The sequence below is a fragment of the Aspergillus niger genome (assembly GCF_000002855.4).
Source record: "Aspergillus niger supercontig An11".
In the NCBI taxonomy this organism is placed as follows: domain Eukaryota; kingdom Fungi; phylum Ascomycota; class Eurotiomycetes; order Eurotiales; family Aspergillaceae; genus Aspergillus; species Aspergillus niger.
In genome coordinates this window covers 2424642-2440881 of record NT_166526.1, presented here as the reverse complement: position 1 = coordinate 2440881, position 16240 = coordinate 2424642, and the positions used below count along the sequence as shown (strand labels likewise).

At 49.3% G+C, this 16240-nt stretch overlaps 6 protein-coding genes across 6 annotated transcripts; 3 read left to right on the top strand and 3 right to left on the bottom strand.

Annotated features, from left to right (window-relative positions):
• Window positions 1–751: 751 nt before the first annotated feature.
• An11g10160 (uncharacterized protein) lies at window positions 752–1801 on the top strand (the record flags this gene model as incomplete). Its single annotated transcript, XM_001394937.1, has 1 exon — window positions 752–1801. The coding sequence occupies one exon, from the start codon at window positions 752–754 to the stop codon at window positions 1799–1801; it is 1050 nt and encodes a 349-aa protein (XP_001394974.1).
• Window positions 1802–2126: 325 nt separating this feature from the next.
• An11g10150 (uncharacterized protein) lies at window positions 2127–3168 on the top strand (the record flags this gene model as incomplete). The annotated part of the gene is made up of 3 exons (XM_001394936.1): window positions 2127–2276; window positions 2352–2727; window positions 2792–3168. The coding sequence occupies 3 exons, from the start codon at window positions 2127–2129 to the stop codon at window positions 3166–3168; spliced, it is 903 nt and encodes a 300-aa protein (XP_001394973.1).
• Window positions 3169–3318: 150 nt separating this feature from the next.
• An11g10140 (uncharacterized protein) lies at window positions 3319–4504 on the bottom strand (the record flags this gene model as incomplete). Its single annotated transcript, XM_059750540.1, has 4 exons — window positions 3319–3698; window positions 3873–4040; window positions 4114–4347; window positions 4417–4504. The coding sequence occupies 4 exons, from the start codon at window positions 4502–4504 to the stop codon at window positions 3319–3321; spliced, it is 870 nt and encodes a 289-aa protein (XP_059606404.1).
• A 1324-nt stretch (window positions 4505–5828) lies between these two features.
• On the top strand, window positions 5829–6983 carry An11g10130 (uncharacterized protein; the record flags this gene model as incomplete). Its single annotated transcript, XM_059750539.1, has 3 exons — window positions 5829–5986; window positions 6048–6112; window positions 6253–6983. The coding sequence occupies 3 exons, from the start codon at window positions 5829–5831 to the stop codon at window positions 6981–6983; spliced, it is 954 nt and encodes a 317-aa protein (XP_059606403.1).
• A 419-nt stretch (window positions 6984–7402) lies between these two features.
• Window positions 7403–7778, bottom strand: An11g10120 (uncharacterized protein; the record flags this gene model as incomplete). The annotated part of the gene is made up of 2 exons (XM_059750538.1): window positions 7403–7530; window positions 7625–7778. The coding sequence occupies 2 exons, from the start codon at window positions 7776–7778 to the stop codon at window positions 7403–7405; spliced, it is 282 nt and encodes a 93-aa protein (XP_059606402.1).
• A 2782-nt stretch (window positions 7779–10560) lies between these two features.
• An11g10110 (uncharacterized protein) lies at window positions 10561–15784 on the bottom strand (the record flags this gene model as incomplete). Its single annotated transcript, XM_059750537.1, has 9 exons — window positions 10561–11568; window positions 11624–11850; window positions 11901–12195; window positions 12295–13174; window positions 13225–13523; window positions 13577–14215; window positions 14266–14470; window positions 14520–15117; window positions 15181–15784. 9 exons carry the CDS (start codon window positions 15782–15784, stop codon window positions 10561–10563), a joined length of 4755 nt encoding a protein of 1584 aa, XP_059606401.1.
• Window positions 15785–16240: the final 456 nt, after the last annotated feature.

Genomic DNA, 16240 nt, shown 5'->3' with positions numbered 1-16240 from the left:
AAGCTTTTGCGCCTCTGTCCTTGTACACATCGATTTTACAGTGGATAATGGCGGTTTTTGCTATGTGGTCGAAAATTCCCCATTCTTCTGCGCGTGTCATAACTCGAAGAATTAGAAGAAGCAGAGGATCATGGGATAGAATAGATCCACAACCCCACAAGTGTTCGAGATGTTTCCGATAGCCTATGCGTGCTCATCAGGCTGCAAAGGAGGTGTGATATCAATCAACAATGATCTACTTTCCTCACAGTGATTAGTCTCAGACCAGTACGTTAGTATTTGAGTTATAGTATTAAAAATATATGATTCTGAGAATCAATCATAGTAAGCGACTAGAGATCAACGAAGCTAACTAGCTGCCTTCTGCCATGATCTCAACCATTGCAAAGCTGATATTGCTCTCCCTTGCGTCGAGACCCTAGGCCCCATAGTTATGATGCAGGGAGAAGCTCCTTGTGAGCGATTGATATAGAAACGACAGAACTTTCCATCGCCGAAATAAACAAAAAGGCAAGTCAGTCGGGATCATCAGCAGCCGGCCATGTGACCGGGGGAGATGACATTAACTGGGAGTTTCCCGGTCATTGTTTTCCCCCTCAGCTTCCCGTAAACAAACGCGCTGCAACACTTTTTCCTGAAAGACTTCGGCAGCGATACGAGCACAAGATCAAGCTCAACATATACATAGCTTCATCGAAACATCATTACTTGGATCGAACCCCTTGACTATCGGCGGAAGCACTGACAACAAATGGCCCCCGCACTAAAGGCGGGGCACTTCCAGACTCACGAGTCCCCCGCATCCGGCACCATCATCATCCGCGACTCCCTCTATGGCGACCACTCCATCACCGAGCCCATCCTGGTCGACCTGCTCCAGTCGCCCGATCTTCGTCGACTGATTGGGATCTGCCAGCATGGTGTAACCGGACACCTCGGGCTCCTACCCCGGCAAGTTAAGATCACGCGCTTCGAGCATTCCGTCGGGGCATTCCTGCTCGTCCGCATCGCCGGGGGAAGCGTCGAAGAACAGGTAACCGCTCTTCTGCACGACATTAGCCACACCGTACTCAGCCATGTGGTTGACTGGGCGCTTTCAAAACCAGGCGAGGAGAGTTACCATGAAGTCCATAAAGCACGGTATATTCGTACGACGCAGATTCCCAAGATCCTAACCAAACATGGCGTTCCGCAGACTGTCTTGGATGAAGAGCAGTACCCGCTTGTTGAGATGGCGGCACCCCATCTCTGCGCAGACAGACTCGATTACGCCCTGCGGGATATAGTTGCGTTTGGGATACTCCAGCTGAGTGATGCGCACAGGGTCGTCGCAAGTCTGAAAGCATTCCCTGATGCATTGTCCCCGAATCGAATGCTTGTGCTCGGGGATCCGCAGGCGGCACTAGACCTTGCCCGGGCGTATCTGGTTGCGGATCGGGAGGTGTGGTCTAACCCGACACATGTTGAGATGTACAGAGGGACTGGGCAGTTGATAGGGAATCTTGTTCACGAAGAACGGATCCACGAGAAGGTGTTGTGGAACACGTCGGATGATCAGTTCTGGCAGTTGTTGAAGGATATTGCGGACCCGGAGGGGTCGGAGATGCTGGAGAGGTTTGAGACTAAAGGACTGGTGGAGGAGGATGGCTTGCGCCTACATAAAAATGCCAAGGTTCGTACCATTGATCCTGATGTGTGTGTGTCTGGCACAGAAGCAGTTGCGCTGTCGGTGGTGAATCCGGACTGGGCTGCTGAGCGGGAGGATTATATCCGGAAAAGAGAGGCTACGCGAGAGGTGTAATTGTAACATCACAACGGGATTTATGAGGTGGGTAGATTAATGGAATAATGAGTAACATAGCCATTTTCTACTTACTACTTGCTTGACTATCATGCTGTTTACCTCCACTATATAGTAGATATATCTGCCTCAGGCAGCCAACCCCGCTGGCTCTTATCAATCAACCAATTGCGGGCGTCCAAAGTATGACTCCCCCACGAACCCCTCCATTGCGTCCCCAAACTAACCTCTAAACTACTAACTTTCTCTAGCCTTCATTTCTTTCAAACTTCTTCTTTATCCACGCCCCTCTCATCCATCCATTGTCTCCATTCCACCCCAAACAATGGCCACCGCATACACTCAAACCGACCTCCAGGGCGCCCTGCCCCTCATTGCGCGCGGCAAAGTGCGCGACCTGTACGAGATCGACGACAAAACCCTCCTCTTCATCGCGACCGACCGCATCTCCGCCTACGATGTGATTATGGAAAATGTATGCCCCATCCCTATACCCCAATTCTCTATTCCTCTACACATACCAATCAAATACTAACGAAATAATGACCAGGGCATCCCCAACAAAGGCATCCTCCTCACCCTCTGCACCCGCAAATGGTTCGAAGTGCTCACCACCGCTCTCCCCACCCTCCGCACGCACTTCCTGACCCTCGACCTGCCCCCGCAAATCCCCGAGTCTCTGCGACCGATCCTCCAGAACCGCAGCATGCAGGTCCGCAAGCTCCGCATCCTGCCCATTGAGGCGATCGTGCGCGGTTACATCACCGGCTCCGCGTGGAAGGAGTACCAGACTCACGGCACGGTGCATGGTCTCCCTGTCAAGGCGGGGTTGAGGGAGAGTGAGGCGTTCCCCGATGGACCGATTTACACCCCTAGTACCAAGGCGGAGTTGGGCGAGCATGATGAGAACATTCATCCGGATAAGGGTATTACTCCTTTCTTCTTTTATTATGTTGGGAAGAGAAGAAGAAAAGCTAATTGTTGGTGTAGCCGTTGAAATCATCGGAGAGAAATACGCCGCTACTGTCGCCTCTCTGTCCGTTCAGCTGTACAAGATCGCCCACGAGTATGCGCTCTCCCGCGGTGTCATCATCGCCGATACCAAGTTCGAGTTCGGTGTTGATGAGGAGACGGGCGAGGTGGTGCTTGCTGATGAGGTGCTGACGCCGGATTCGTCGCGGTTCTGGCCCAAGGATACCTATGAGATTGGACGTGGTCAGGCCAGTTTTGACAAGCAGTTCCTCCGCGATTGGTTGGTGAAGGAGGGATTGAAGGGCAAGGAGGGCGTGAGGATGACTGACGAGATTGCGGAGAAGACTAGTGAGAAGTATAAGGAGGCGTGGGAGAAGATCACCGGGGGTAACTAATTATCAGGTCCTGGTGGACTGCAATTGTATGATTTCTTTCAAAAATGAGGATAGAAAATGGGAAATGGCATACTAGTTAGGCACTAGAAAGGTATATTACTGTTTTGTACAATCTAGATATGGTATCAAGTTAGTTACTTTCCTGCATCCCTACGCCTCCCACTCATCCTTCAACCCCTTCAACCCCTTCGCCTTGGGCTCTCCCTGCGCCGTCTCCTTCACACTCTCCCTCTGACTCTGTCCCTTACCAGCCACCTCACCGGTCCACCCCGTCTTCACCCCCTCATCAACAGGCAACGCATCCGCCCCACAAATCCTCCTCTCCTCCTCAATCTCCGCCTCACTCATACCATTCGTTGCCCAAATCTTCTGAATCCTCAAATCATACGGCCCCTCCACACGGTCCGTCAACCCAATGCCTACACTCTTGATCCTCTGCCGAATGATCGACGTCTGCGGCTCAACCACCATACCGTGATTTGTGCGCACAAACGAGTTGAACGGCAACAGGATCGTCTCCCATCCCGTGCCTCCAGAGGTCGTGGCACTCGAACTACCACTACCCATGACAATGCTCTCGGGCGGGATATCAGACAAGGCGGCGGGGATGCTGCCATTGGGGTACAGCTGGTCCGCTAGATCGGAGGAGTCGGCGTGCGAGGTAGAGAAGGAGGGCTGCACGCGATGATGCCGCGTGTATAGACGGTGTTGGTGGATATCGGTGTCGACGATGGAATCCGTCTGGATGTTGACGGTGTATCGACGGCCGTCGGACTTCACTCGTAGTGCGAGGTACGTGTACGGGTCGACGTCCCAGTAGAGGCGACCGAAGAGCCAGAGGCCGCGGTCGTGGTTGCGGAAGGCGGCGTAGCCTATTATCAAGAATGCCATCAGTACGGATTATTCTTAGTATGGATTAAGGGGGAGGGATGGGGAGGTATGTACCTGTCCGCTCAACGCGCCAGTTCTTAGGAAGCTTAGTCGAGATACTTCCATGGAATCGAGCATGTGCCGGACTGTTCGTGGCCGCGTCGGCCGGGACGTAGTCGAGACTGGCGGTGCTGTAACCTCCGACGACGCGGTCGGCCATGGTCTTGCAGCTGGCGACGGACGACTCATCTTCGAAGTCGAGGAGGACGTAGGGCTTGGTTGGGGTGTGGAGGGCTTCGCTGTTCCAAGCTGGTCATTGGAAATATTTATCAATCAGTTTATCGATAGTTTGGTTAGTGTATGTGGAGAGGAGCGCACCGATTCGGGACAGACGACCGAATTCCTCGACGCTGCGTTTGAGGAAGCCGGATGGCTTTGCAGCTAGGCATCGGGCCGTGGGAAACATGTTGGCTTGGTTGGATAGAATTCAAGCCGATTGGGGGGGTTGTTGGTGCTGGAATGAAATGCCGCGGCGATGCGTCGAGGAGATTCTCGGACCTGCGCATGACGTCGGAATTTCGCTGGCCGTGCATGCCTGAGGCAGAGGGTATCCGGTCTCGGTGATTGGAGGGTCTCACCGCTTAGGGGAATGGACAAGCTAGCTGTCTTCGGTGGCTTTGCTTTTAAGATGGCAGGCAATAGACTGACCCTAACGATGCAAACAAGAAGGTGAGTATAATAGTTGTATCTGCGGTGTTCTATCATTTTGTCATACAATACTGACTGGTTATTTAGGGACTACTTTGAGAGCAGCAAATGTCCCGGGGCGTGGTATTGATCGACCGGTAAATCTACCTGGGATGGGCTCTAGTCTACAATATAGCCCACTGCATATAGCGAGAAAATTGGCCGCAATATCTTTGAGCTATATAGTAAGACTTGGGCTACACATAAATCCTGTGTAGGCACATAGCAACGCCTCATAACAGGCGTCGAGTCGCCATTCTCGTTCTGCCAGCAGAATCTGAAGCGGTGAGAGGATCAACTGTCACGATATGCGGGTATCCCTCCAATCATCTGGCGAGCGCATACATCGGTTGTTGGCCAATAAGAAAGAGTGAACTTGGTACCAAGTCAAACGACGGGCTGGATGCAATGGATTTCGCTGGTCTTGGTCGGAACAGCGAGAAAGCCTTCAATGAATAACTTGATGGTCGTGTGGTTTCGGTATTCGACGGGGCTATTATCAAGGAGGATCACCCTCAAGTACAGCAGCCCGTTGCTCTCTTGATATACTGGCATCTTCTGGGAGTGATTCAAATATCACCAATGATTTCATTCTGCTCTATTTGGCGAGCAACAAACATGCCAAAACAGCGAGTAAATCGCCAGGGTGCTTCATATCAAGTATTCATATCATTGCTTGAAGCATATACAGTGACTTACGTCGTTTGACCGCACAGTTGATGTGTCCAAAGCATTTGACAAGTTTGAATCAGTAGCTCCCGTGTCTGCGAGGGTCCATAACCTCGTCCTCACGTCACAGGCAGGAAGCTGCCTTTTCCATACCGCTGCAAAAAACCGGCACTTCCCTTGACCTTCCCTGTTCTCTTCTCTCCCTCACCACTCTCTCCATCCTACTCTCATCAGAATACTTTCTATCGCCCTGGCTGTTGTCCAACAATCTATTCTCTGCTGGTTCTGCAATAAGCCGGATATACTCGCCTCTTTATTCATCCTTAACCCATATACTACCTTAATTATTGTAAAAAGGTGGTACAACAGTCGTCATGGCTGCCTTGTTCTTCGCCACCCACCAGTCAACTCCCCAGCCTCAGCTGTGGAATCCATCTTTCTCTTCTCCTGGGCATCAGCCACAATCAATTCAAATTACCAGGGAAAACGCCCAGTTCATCCTTCCCACAGATGCCTGCGTACATGTGGGAAAGTAAGAGCGACTCTTCATGACGCATATCTCCCACCACTTCTAGAATCCTAACGCTGTCTAGTCTCTCCAGCGGTGTCTGTCCGGAAATCCTCCGGCACGAACTGGAGCAGCTCTTCTTCCAGTTCGGTACGTGCTGGGCGCAGGTTCGCGAAGGAAAGACTGGCCTTTTTAGCGGTTGGGTGCAGTTCACAGTAATCTATCCTTTGCGCTAGCGACCGTCTTGTACACTCTATAGTATGAGCAGAGTTAACCCACTTCGCTTACAGGAAAGGTCCCATGCTCAAGCAGCTATCAGGCAGCACCAGAATATTTTTCTCAGAGGTCGTCCTCTGAGAGTACAGGCCGCAAATGGCCTCAGTATGGCTTCCTTATTAACTCTACAAGTAGTCCCCTGTCTGACAGTATCACAGGAAACCGTGTAGAGCCGGTGGTGCATCGCGAAGAAAGGGCGGGGCTAACCACCTCGCCACTATATATGCCCTCTATGGCTATACCATCCTGCCAGCCCATCGCGTATGGGCCTGCTATGATGTCTAACTGGCCACCGGCTCTACCAGGATATGGTAGCCTTTACATACCCCCTCCTCCCCCTCCCCCTCCTGCCTCTGGTACTTTACCTCCCCTATCCTCATGCCCTACTCATCACACATTATTATCACAAGCCCCCAACACATATACACCACAATCCTCTTCCTACACTTCTTCCCCATCGAGCAACACCCTTGACACACAGCCTACGACACCCGGCTGCGATGGAGTAGTAGCATGCGAGGCCGATCAAGGGAGGGAGGAGGAGTATATCAAGGACAACCGGTCCAACCTTCCCTGCGACATGCTACTATCTACCGGCCGCACAGTCAGGGACTACGTTAACGAAATGAAGAGGTTGCGGGGGATTGACCTCAGCGATGAGACCACCCGTGAACTCATCTTGGAGTTGGAGGAAGAGGCCCGGGATGCAGGCTTGTTGCCTGTGCTGACGTCCAAGCCAGACTGAGTGCTAACGGTTGGATAAAAACACAAGGTATTGTGTATATATATTAGTGGTCCTCTCTTCTTTTTCCTTATTTGGTTTTCCCTACTTCCTTTATTTTGTTATATAGTATACTATTGGCGTCCTGCATATGTTGGGTTACGGTCAGTCGCACCAGTAAAGTACTATAATAAGTTACTCATATCTACAATTATTGTCTATTCTTGAGATAGATATCACACGTTGTTCTTCATCTGACTGATATGATATTCTGTATTCATAAATGCCTGCAGACAAGCATAACAATGGACAGTAAGTAGTAAATATCCCAATAGCCTATAGTATAAACAGCCTACCTTCACGTCTGAACCCGACCCACCCCAGTCCTAAGCCCGACCAGCGCAATACAACACAAATGCACTCACACTCCCCTCCCAAACCCGCTAAGCGTCAGCCACTAGGCTACAGATACCCTGCTGGCCATATGCAGGAGGATAACAGCAACTAGCCTCCTGCCCTATGTCTCCGCAAATAGTACTCAAATCAGCACCATCAGTTGGCTGTCGGGGAGCTATTAAGTGAAGAAGTTAAAACGCGGAAAAAAGAAAATTTGGAAAGCAAAGAAAAAGCGATGTTTTCATTATTAAGACTAAGAAAGCACTTACGATCGTTGCAGATTGAATCAGCTGCGCTGCCCAGGACATCGTCAGCGCANNACTTGGGGGAAGTGCCCTTAGGGCAGATGGAGGATTGAGCGACAGCGAAACTGCTGCTGGAGGCTATGAGGAAGAGGAGATCTGTTGAGATGAAGGTCTTCATTTTAATTTTAATTCTGTTGTAGGCTGTGGGGAGTAGTAATGCTAGGGTGAGAGGAGTCGACGAAAGATTGAAGCTGGAAGAAACAGCAGATACTGTATATAATTTTAGCGTCGTCTTACAGACGTTGTGGATACTAGTATGGATACTGGATAGTAGAGGAGATGTTGGAGACCTAAATACCTCCCTACCCCCTCTATTTCACTATTCTGTCACTAAGGCCTTTTTTGGCTGCTGGGTGAGCATTTTTCTTTTGCTGAAATGCTACATGTTGGCGTACTATTGACGGAAGACGGAGTAACTATTTATGGTCTTCCATAAGGAGGCTAAATATTTAGAGTGGGTTTCATTATTACTAAAAGAAGAGAAAAGAAAATAGCAGCTTATCTAATATATCTTATCGAACTAAGAAAACAAAAAACATTAAATATCTTATAATACTATTTGCTTGTTGGGAGGAGCCAGTTATTTCTTGGGATAGATTAGGATTGCGTCGTTGCATCTGGTACCTCATCAGAAAAAATTTAGTGAGATACTATATGATGATGATTTTTTTTTTTTAATCTACTCGAGATATTTTTATACTCTTGATTGCTGTTCTGGATATCAAGTCTGCAGCTGATCTATTCATCCTGAGACCAGAATCTCCAGCTACTACCACCAAGAGGGCAAGGCAAGACATGCCAAAGAGTTATTGGCATAAGATATTCCTTTATAAGTTGTGGAAATGAACAATGAGAATAATGAAGATGTTAGTAGACTTATATACGGCTTTCATCCATTCTGTTTCTAAGAAAAACTGCGTAAGAGTCTAACTATCACTACTAAATGTTAATTGATTTATATTCTATCTAATCGTAGGGGCAAAAAAAAGAACGAAGAAAAAGCCATCAAACAAATATACCATACCCTATGAGATGCCTTAATCTACTGAATACTAGTATATACATCTCCGTACTACTTCAAATCGATTAAATCAGTATTCGACAAATATTTCGAGAATAACATCCAAGTAAATGATCTAACATGACAAGGAGTCAATAGATCACCCATTTTCATATATAAGTAAGTAGACACTCTACCTACACAAACCCAACCTAACCTTCCCTCCCCAACAACGCAATGTAATACACGCCCATCCCATTTCCACCTCGATACCAATTAATTATCAATCCCATCATAACAGCGGGTCTGCATAAATGTCTTAGTCTCGGCACAGCACCGAGCCTCGTAATCCAGCTCTCTACATACTATGGACTGAAACTCAGCAGTGCTGGTAGTAATGTTGACCTAGCTATAAAGGTGATACCTTGTTAGTCAAATATATATGATACTAATACAACAAGCAGCCACTTATGATCTCCACAGTCCGAAAGAAATATCCCTTGGGCAACTGAGACTGCAGCACTGAGGGGTGGTATTATTGGGACAGACGGATGAAGAGACAGCGAGGCTGGAGGTTGTGACGATTAGGAAGGGGGATGGCGAAGGTCGTCATACTGAGTCGGAGTTGAAGGACTGAGTACAAGAGAAGAGAAAGAATTGAAGAAAGAGGAGGAGGTGGTGGTAGTAGTAGTTAAGATACTACTAGATCAACTCGACGGATGAATAAATTGATGAGTTGCAAGAACAAACGGGGGAATTATGTTGGGATTCAAATAACCTCCTTTTCGTTAGTAGTATTTTTGGACACATGGGGCATATACTAGTCTTTAAAGCTGAAGGAGTCTTTGACTGAATCAATGGGCTTTTCTTGGTGAAATCTAAACTTACTTTAGTAGTGTGTCCATATTAGTATATGCTGGTGATAATCTTGACTACTAACTAGCTCAGGCATACATACTACTACATAGTTATTCTACTTATGTGGTACTAGTTAGTTGATAGTAGACTGATTTGCTCATCATGTAAGATTTTGTGCATTTACTGGCTACTGTACACATTCTCTATCAGACACAGTACTAATGTGGTAACGAAGTAGGCCGTCGTGTTCAATGTCTTCAGGGAAATACTTCCGAACTCATCTCCTAGTAGCCTGTCCTAAAGTGCGGTCGACGGAATACAAAGTAATCAATTTCGAGATTTACAAAGTTAGTTCCCACTAGTTTCAATATCATCATATTGAAAACTAGCCTGCATGAAGACCCCAATATCACGAACTGTGATGGGTGCACAGTTGTCTATTTAGGGAAATTGATATCATTTGAAAAGCGTCCTACTGTCAAGCGTTACTACAACCAGCCTTTACCAGAAAGACGTCTGCTATTCTCGAGTTAATACTATGTATGCATGCATCATGCCCAAGTGTTCTCCAACGTCACTGAAGAGATAGATAGTATATTACCATCCGCTTATGCACAAAATCATGCCCTAATCGAAATATTCAAGTGCCAGTTTCAAATACTATGCCAATCGTAAATGCTATATCAATATGAGCCATCCGACCCATCCAAACGCCCGTCTCTATATTATATACAACCCCCAAATGCCCTCAAAGAAAGTAACCAAAAGCACACACCCCCAGAAACGGCAATAACCAGTGCACCCTTGCTCGCCGACATGATACCCGCGGTCAGAATGATGACAAATGAACGAAAGAAAAACAACCAAATGAGTGAATGGGAGAAGGATGTAAGAGATCCTATAGGTATAGCAACATGAGGTGGACAATATATGCAAAAATATAGGTATGGTATCGAGCAAAAAGGCAAGCACAAGCACATATAAGGCTCAAATCAGAAAAGAAAGCAGCAGACATTATATACGGGGGTGAGCTGCTGATTGCCTAGGCTCTGACGCGTCGGGCATCAAAGTACTTCAGACTCACAGCGGTGTCGTTCATTCCGACAATTGGAGCAGCGTCTTCGAGAAGTTCCCAGGGGCGAACCGGATAGGCGCCAAGAACCCGGCCACGGTACTGCAAACGAAGGTGGCTTGCAATGCAATTGACACCTTCAGAAAGCCCAGCCGGTAGGCCCGACGCTGAAGAGAGGTTTTGTTGTGAATTGGGTGGCCCGCCAGCGAGATTACCAGTCGGTGTTGGGGTTGAGCCACCGGCCGCAGGAGATGGTAGAGATGCGGGTTGAGACGAGTTGAGCGTTGATGTGTCCATCACGGGCCCGAGAAGATAGAGGAACCGGGAATCGTTTTGGAACTGAAGAAAAGGAGGGCATTTCTCCTTGAGGAAACTGGCACATTGTTGTCGTGCTTCATCCGGGAACGTATCAATCAGTGCTGCTGCAACATCCAAAGCGTGGGTCTGTAGCAGGATTCCGGGACATGGGCGGTAGCCTTCCGACTGCACAGGATGAGGGAAATAATTCGCTGACGGATAGAGACGAATGACCCGGTCCGGGAGACGTGCGAGAGTGATGCAGAAAATGGAGATCAGCATGCGAGCTTGTTCTTGGAGACCGATCGGCTTAGGTGTTAGTGCCGACGTGTTAAATGCTGACCGATGGAGGACAACAAGTCTGAGCAGGGCCGAGAACCAAAATGCAAGGCTTCTTTCGAAATTCGAGCGCGCCTGAGCTATCTGACACGACTCTGCGGGAGCAGACGGATTTGGCTGCATGGTGATGAATTTCTGGAGAAGCAACTCCATTTTCTCCACCAACATAGGCGCAACTGATGGCACGCCCGTTTCAGGAATGCTATATGCTAGCTTTTCAATAATTGCCAGATAAAGCCGAGCGGTTTCAATGGAGTTTGACTTGTCTGCCACGGTGGGATCGCCAATAGGCTCTTCCAAAATAGGAATAGAAAAGAAACCCTTTTCAGCTCGCTCGCGGATCTGCAACAGTCAGCGAAGGTGAAACAATAGGGAAGGGTTTTAGCTATCCTCATACCTGTCGTACCGCATCCTGGTTCATCAGACTCACCAAACCGTACCAGTGGGAACGCTTTGAGCGAGCATCAGCCATCGCTGCCTTGAACATCACATCCACGATACCATTGTCGACTCCATTCCCAGCCTCTGCATTAAATAAGAGCTGGAGCTTCAACTGACAGATAGGGAGCGAGAAGTCATTGTTCATGCCAATGACTCTCTCAGCCTCAGACATAGTCTGGGGATCTGGAATCGTGTTAACCTAGACCCCAACAGTCAGGAAACTGCAAACAAACCTTGTGAATTGAAGCCGAGTAGAGCATCAAGAGCCTCTTGTAGGATCATTGTGGACGCCGGGTCTTGGCCAACTAACTTTTGCGTACAACATTGTACCATGCGTTCTGGTTTCTGCGTGAGTAAGGTTTGGAGCAAGACCATGGCGCACTTTGTAAGGTCTGCCGGGTTCGATTCACTCGCACTTTCTGTCTGCCTCATGTTGATCAGTGGCACAGCAGCACGAATGATATTGAGGCACTCCTCGGGATGCTTGTCAATGAACTCTTGTTGTGCTAAATAGTAGCGATACGTGACCTAGACAGCAGGATTAGACAATGTAACTCAAGCGCAAGCTTCAGGACTAGCGGAAAGGGAATGAGGGTGCATAGCTCGAAGCAAAGCGATAAAGCATACCATATCTGTGTAACGGCTCCCGCTCGACTCCTGTGAGACTAGGAGTTCAAGAAGATCCAGCTGCAGATCCGTGACTTTAGGGACTACCGAGGCTACCCTTTCCGATTGTAAAAGCTTCTTCACAAGCATCACAAAAGCGTGTATGGTGACGCAACCGACTCCAATAAGAGGAGGTAGGATACGGACCATTGCAATCCGAGATGGTGACTTCAGAACCCCACATACCCAGCGAACCAGCCTTGCATCGAATCGTTTTGGATGGAAAGACCTCAGGTAAGCCAGGTACCTGCATATGTCATTCGCCGACAATTTGAGGTGACCATTCTCGTTTGCCAACGCCGCAGTCAATGAATTGAATATAGAGTCCATACTGGACTCATCCATCCCTCCACCAGAGAACAAGATCTGATCTAACTTCTCCTGGAACGAAGAGTCGGCGTCGTTGAAGGCCGTGGAGAGATTGTCCGACAGCGGAGATGGCGCAGCTAGGGCGGACTTGTTCTCAATACGCGACAGGTCTTGACGCAGAAGAGCAACAGTATTAAACTCGCTGGGCATCCGTAGCCCCAATTCGATCAGTGAGAAGATGAGGTCTAAACTGGGCGCTCCAAGTCTCTTGAGGCGAGCATAGGATTCAACAAGCCCTTTGAAGAGATCCGTCGCAGCACCAATAATACTCAAAGAATCGAAATGAAGATTGATGGTATCAGCAACGGAGGCCAGAACGACACTGTCATCGCAGTTTGTCGCCTGCTTGAGCACGTCGGCCAGCATCGAGATATCTCCAAAGCTTTCCAGTACGTCGCGGATGTTGTAAAACTCGACAGGTGTGAGTGCAGAAACACCGGAATCAGCAAGCATGGGTATATGTGCATATTTCCTAGCAGCTGTTAGACTAGGACATACTTGAAGGGACTGAAGACTGCGTACCTGACTGGCTCACGACAGTGTCCAGATACTCCACGACGGATCCACAGGCCAATCTCGGATTTGACTGCCCATGTCAAACTCGACAATGGCTGGTCGGTCAACATTGCATCACTTGCCTGTGGCCCAAAGATTTTCGGAAGACGTTGAGCGATAGACGCTTTAACGGTTGCAATGGTTGATTCCTCGTCTGAAGCAGTAATTCCGGCACGACTCAACAGCGTGTTGCGGAGGTTACGGACATATTCTGGCAAACGGGCCAATGGAAGTTGTATAAGAAGGCGTAGGTCGTCCGAAATAGCCTGTTAGCTTAGTCAATATTATCGCCTACTGATCCTAGGGAGAGGCATCTGACCTTATGTTGATCGGGCAAAGGATCATTTGCTACCCCTTTTGCCATCAGCCACTGTAGGTACCTGCCCACAGAGAATGTCTGAGACCGGACAAGTTCCGCAATTATATGATAGACATTGTCCATATTGACGCGACTGGTTATCTGTATGTTCGCAAGGAAAGCGAGAATATGGGACTCAACATCCATTCCCGACATCTTCCATTTCCGAAGCAGACGAACACTGGTATACACGCGGCGGGACCCATGGCGAAACGGAGTCGCTGCCCACTCAAGTAGCTTGGCGACCAGAGTAGCCTTGTCTTCCACGGCAGCCAAGCAGGCCGAGGACGTGGACAAGACATCATGTGCAGATTGTATGGATTCGAACAAGTGGATGACATGTTGCTGAGGCAATTGCTGAGTCGTCACTTGGTGGTTAGTAGGCAGCTGGACTCGTACGTTACGCTCCGCAAGGTTCTGCAGTGTTGTCTTGTCAGGCGATTCCTTCAGGTTCAGGCATGAAGCAATCAAGTCCTTGTATTTATCCCAAGATTTCGGGAGTATAACAGAGGACGTATGCTCGAGTACTAATCTCCTGATCCATCGAGATAAACGTTCAACTAACGGTTCCAAGGCTGTAGATTGTCCGGGCTGCTTGATCTGTCATGCCAATTAGCTATGAAAGATAACACAAACTTGAGGAAGCGTACCAAGCGCAGCTTCTCCAGTAAAACCTCAGCCAATCGTCGACCACGCTTTCGATAGCGCATAATATTATTCCAGTATATACCGAGCATTAAGAGCCACACAGGCACGGTGTTTAGTGGCGCAGCCTCTAAAGATGCCAAAAACCAACTGAGATACTGGTCGTGGTCCAGCAATCGCTCGAAGAATAAACGCGAGGTTAAGCTGACACTATGAAGAATAAGTATTCCTGCACCGGGAAGGGAAAGGGATGGCTTACGCATATGTCATCTTCGTCTTCCAGTCTGAAGATCCGCAAGTACCTATTACACTTTCAAGGAACTGCTGGACAGTTGATGTCCAATCGCGGACCCATTTGGTCTCGAGGCCCAGAGCGAGGGTCCCGCTCGTGCCTTTTCGCTTAAAGGCACGAATTTCGTTGGCCCCGACACATCGGGCCAACCATATAGCTCGCGGAACCGGGATGCCTTTGCCCAGACATTGATCGAGCAGCACCTTGCCTCGAATACCATGGGGTATTGTCCGACTTAGTCTGCGCAACGGGACGGATGGATTGGCGAGATCCCGAAGCCAAGCCTCGCGTTTGTTATCTGTCAAAGTGACGCGCGGGGGAGGTTTGAAGCTCGACGGAGTGGCGATCGTACTATGGGATTGACGTTTCTCAAGAGCAGCGGCGAAAACAGAGGAGAGCATCTGAAGGCCGGATCGATGCTTCAGCTGCGCGTACAGAGATGGGCGGGCTGTATTAGACTCGTTCTGCGAGACCTGCGTACGGTCGTAATGGCCTTGTTTGGCAGTATGGTCATTAAGTGTATCTTCCGGGTGGTTGCCCGTCCAAGGGGAAAAGTCCGCGACTCCTAAACCGCGATTATGCAATTAGCCGAATTCTTCCATACGAGTTATCGTGCGGGTCGACTTACTCTCCCCTTTCAGCTTTGGCGCAACAGGGGGTACGACAATACGATAGGGAGTTGTTTGCACTTCCTTTGTAGATGCGACATTTGCTTTCGCGCTGTTGCTTCCGGAGGCTTCCTGCGGAGTGTGCTTCCAAGGGACGAGAGGTAAAGGTGGCGGCGATGCAGGGTTCTTCCCTTGAGAAGTGGTATCATCTTCCTTCGCTTCCACAGCTCCAGTCGTCTCCGAGATCAGGGCCTGGAACGACCACACTGGTCGACCGCGCCAGGCAAGCGGATTTGGTTTCGAGCTTGCGGTCCCTGGGGTGCTTCTCGCTTCTCCTCCACTTCCCGGAGCTGGACTTCCCTCAGGTGGGCATGATCCCGGAGGCGCATCCAACTTGAGTCTTTTCGCAGGGGGCTCCCGGTCCTGAGAGTCGCTGGCATTCGCGGTAAGGTCGATCACTGCCGGCTGTCGGGGTAGCGGTTGCGGCATGGACATTGACAGCTTCTCCAGCTGCGGGTCGGACTGAACCAGAGCTTGGGAAGCATCAACGCGTCCTGAGCCGTTATTGAGGGCGCGCAGGGAACGGCCCCATGGCTGGACGCCGGCGGAAGAATGAGGTATCATGTCAGCTTCATGGTGTATCCAAGCGTCGGGATCTAATCATTGACACCGCGCCGTCACGACGGCTATACAACTCTCAGGGATGGTCACCGGACGCTTGTGGAATGGACTGGTGATATGCCTGATAGGACCAGGACCGGTATGCTGCACATTCGATCCTTTCAAATTGAATCTGGTGCGGGTTAAACGAATCGACGAGCAGGGTGGAGCGGCTATGGGGGGTGGAGGAGACGGAGGTTAAACCCCGGTAACCGTCGCGGAAGTGAGTTTCGGGGGGGCAAGGCGGGAAAGGTCAATGGATCCGATGGCGGAAGAGATGGGAAGCGAAGAAACCCGGCGGAAGGGAGATAGTACAGGAAGGAATGCAGATAGAAGACCGAGAAGGAAGAAAGAAGAAATAAAAGTAGAAGAGAAGGAGATAGAGACCAGGAAAAAGCCGAAGACGGTGGCCGAAGAAAG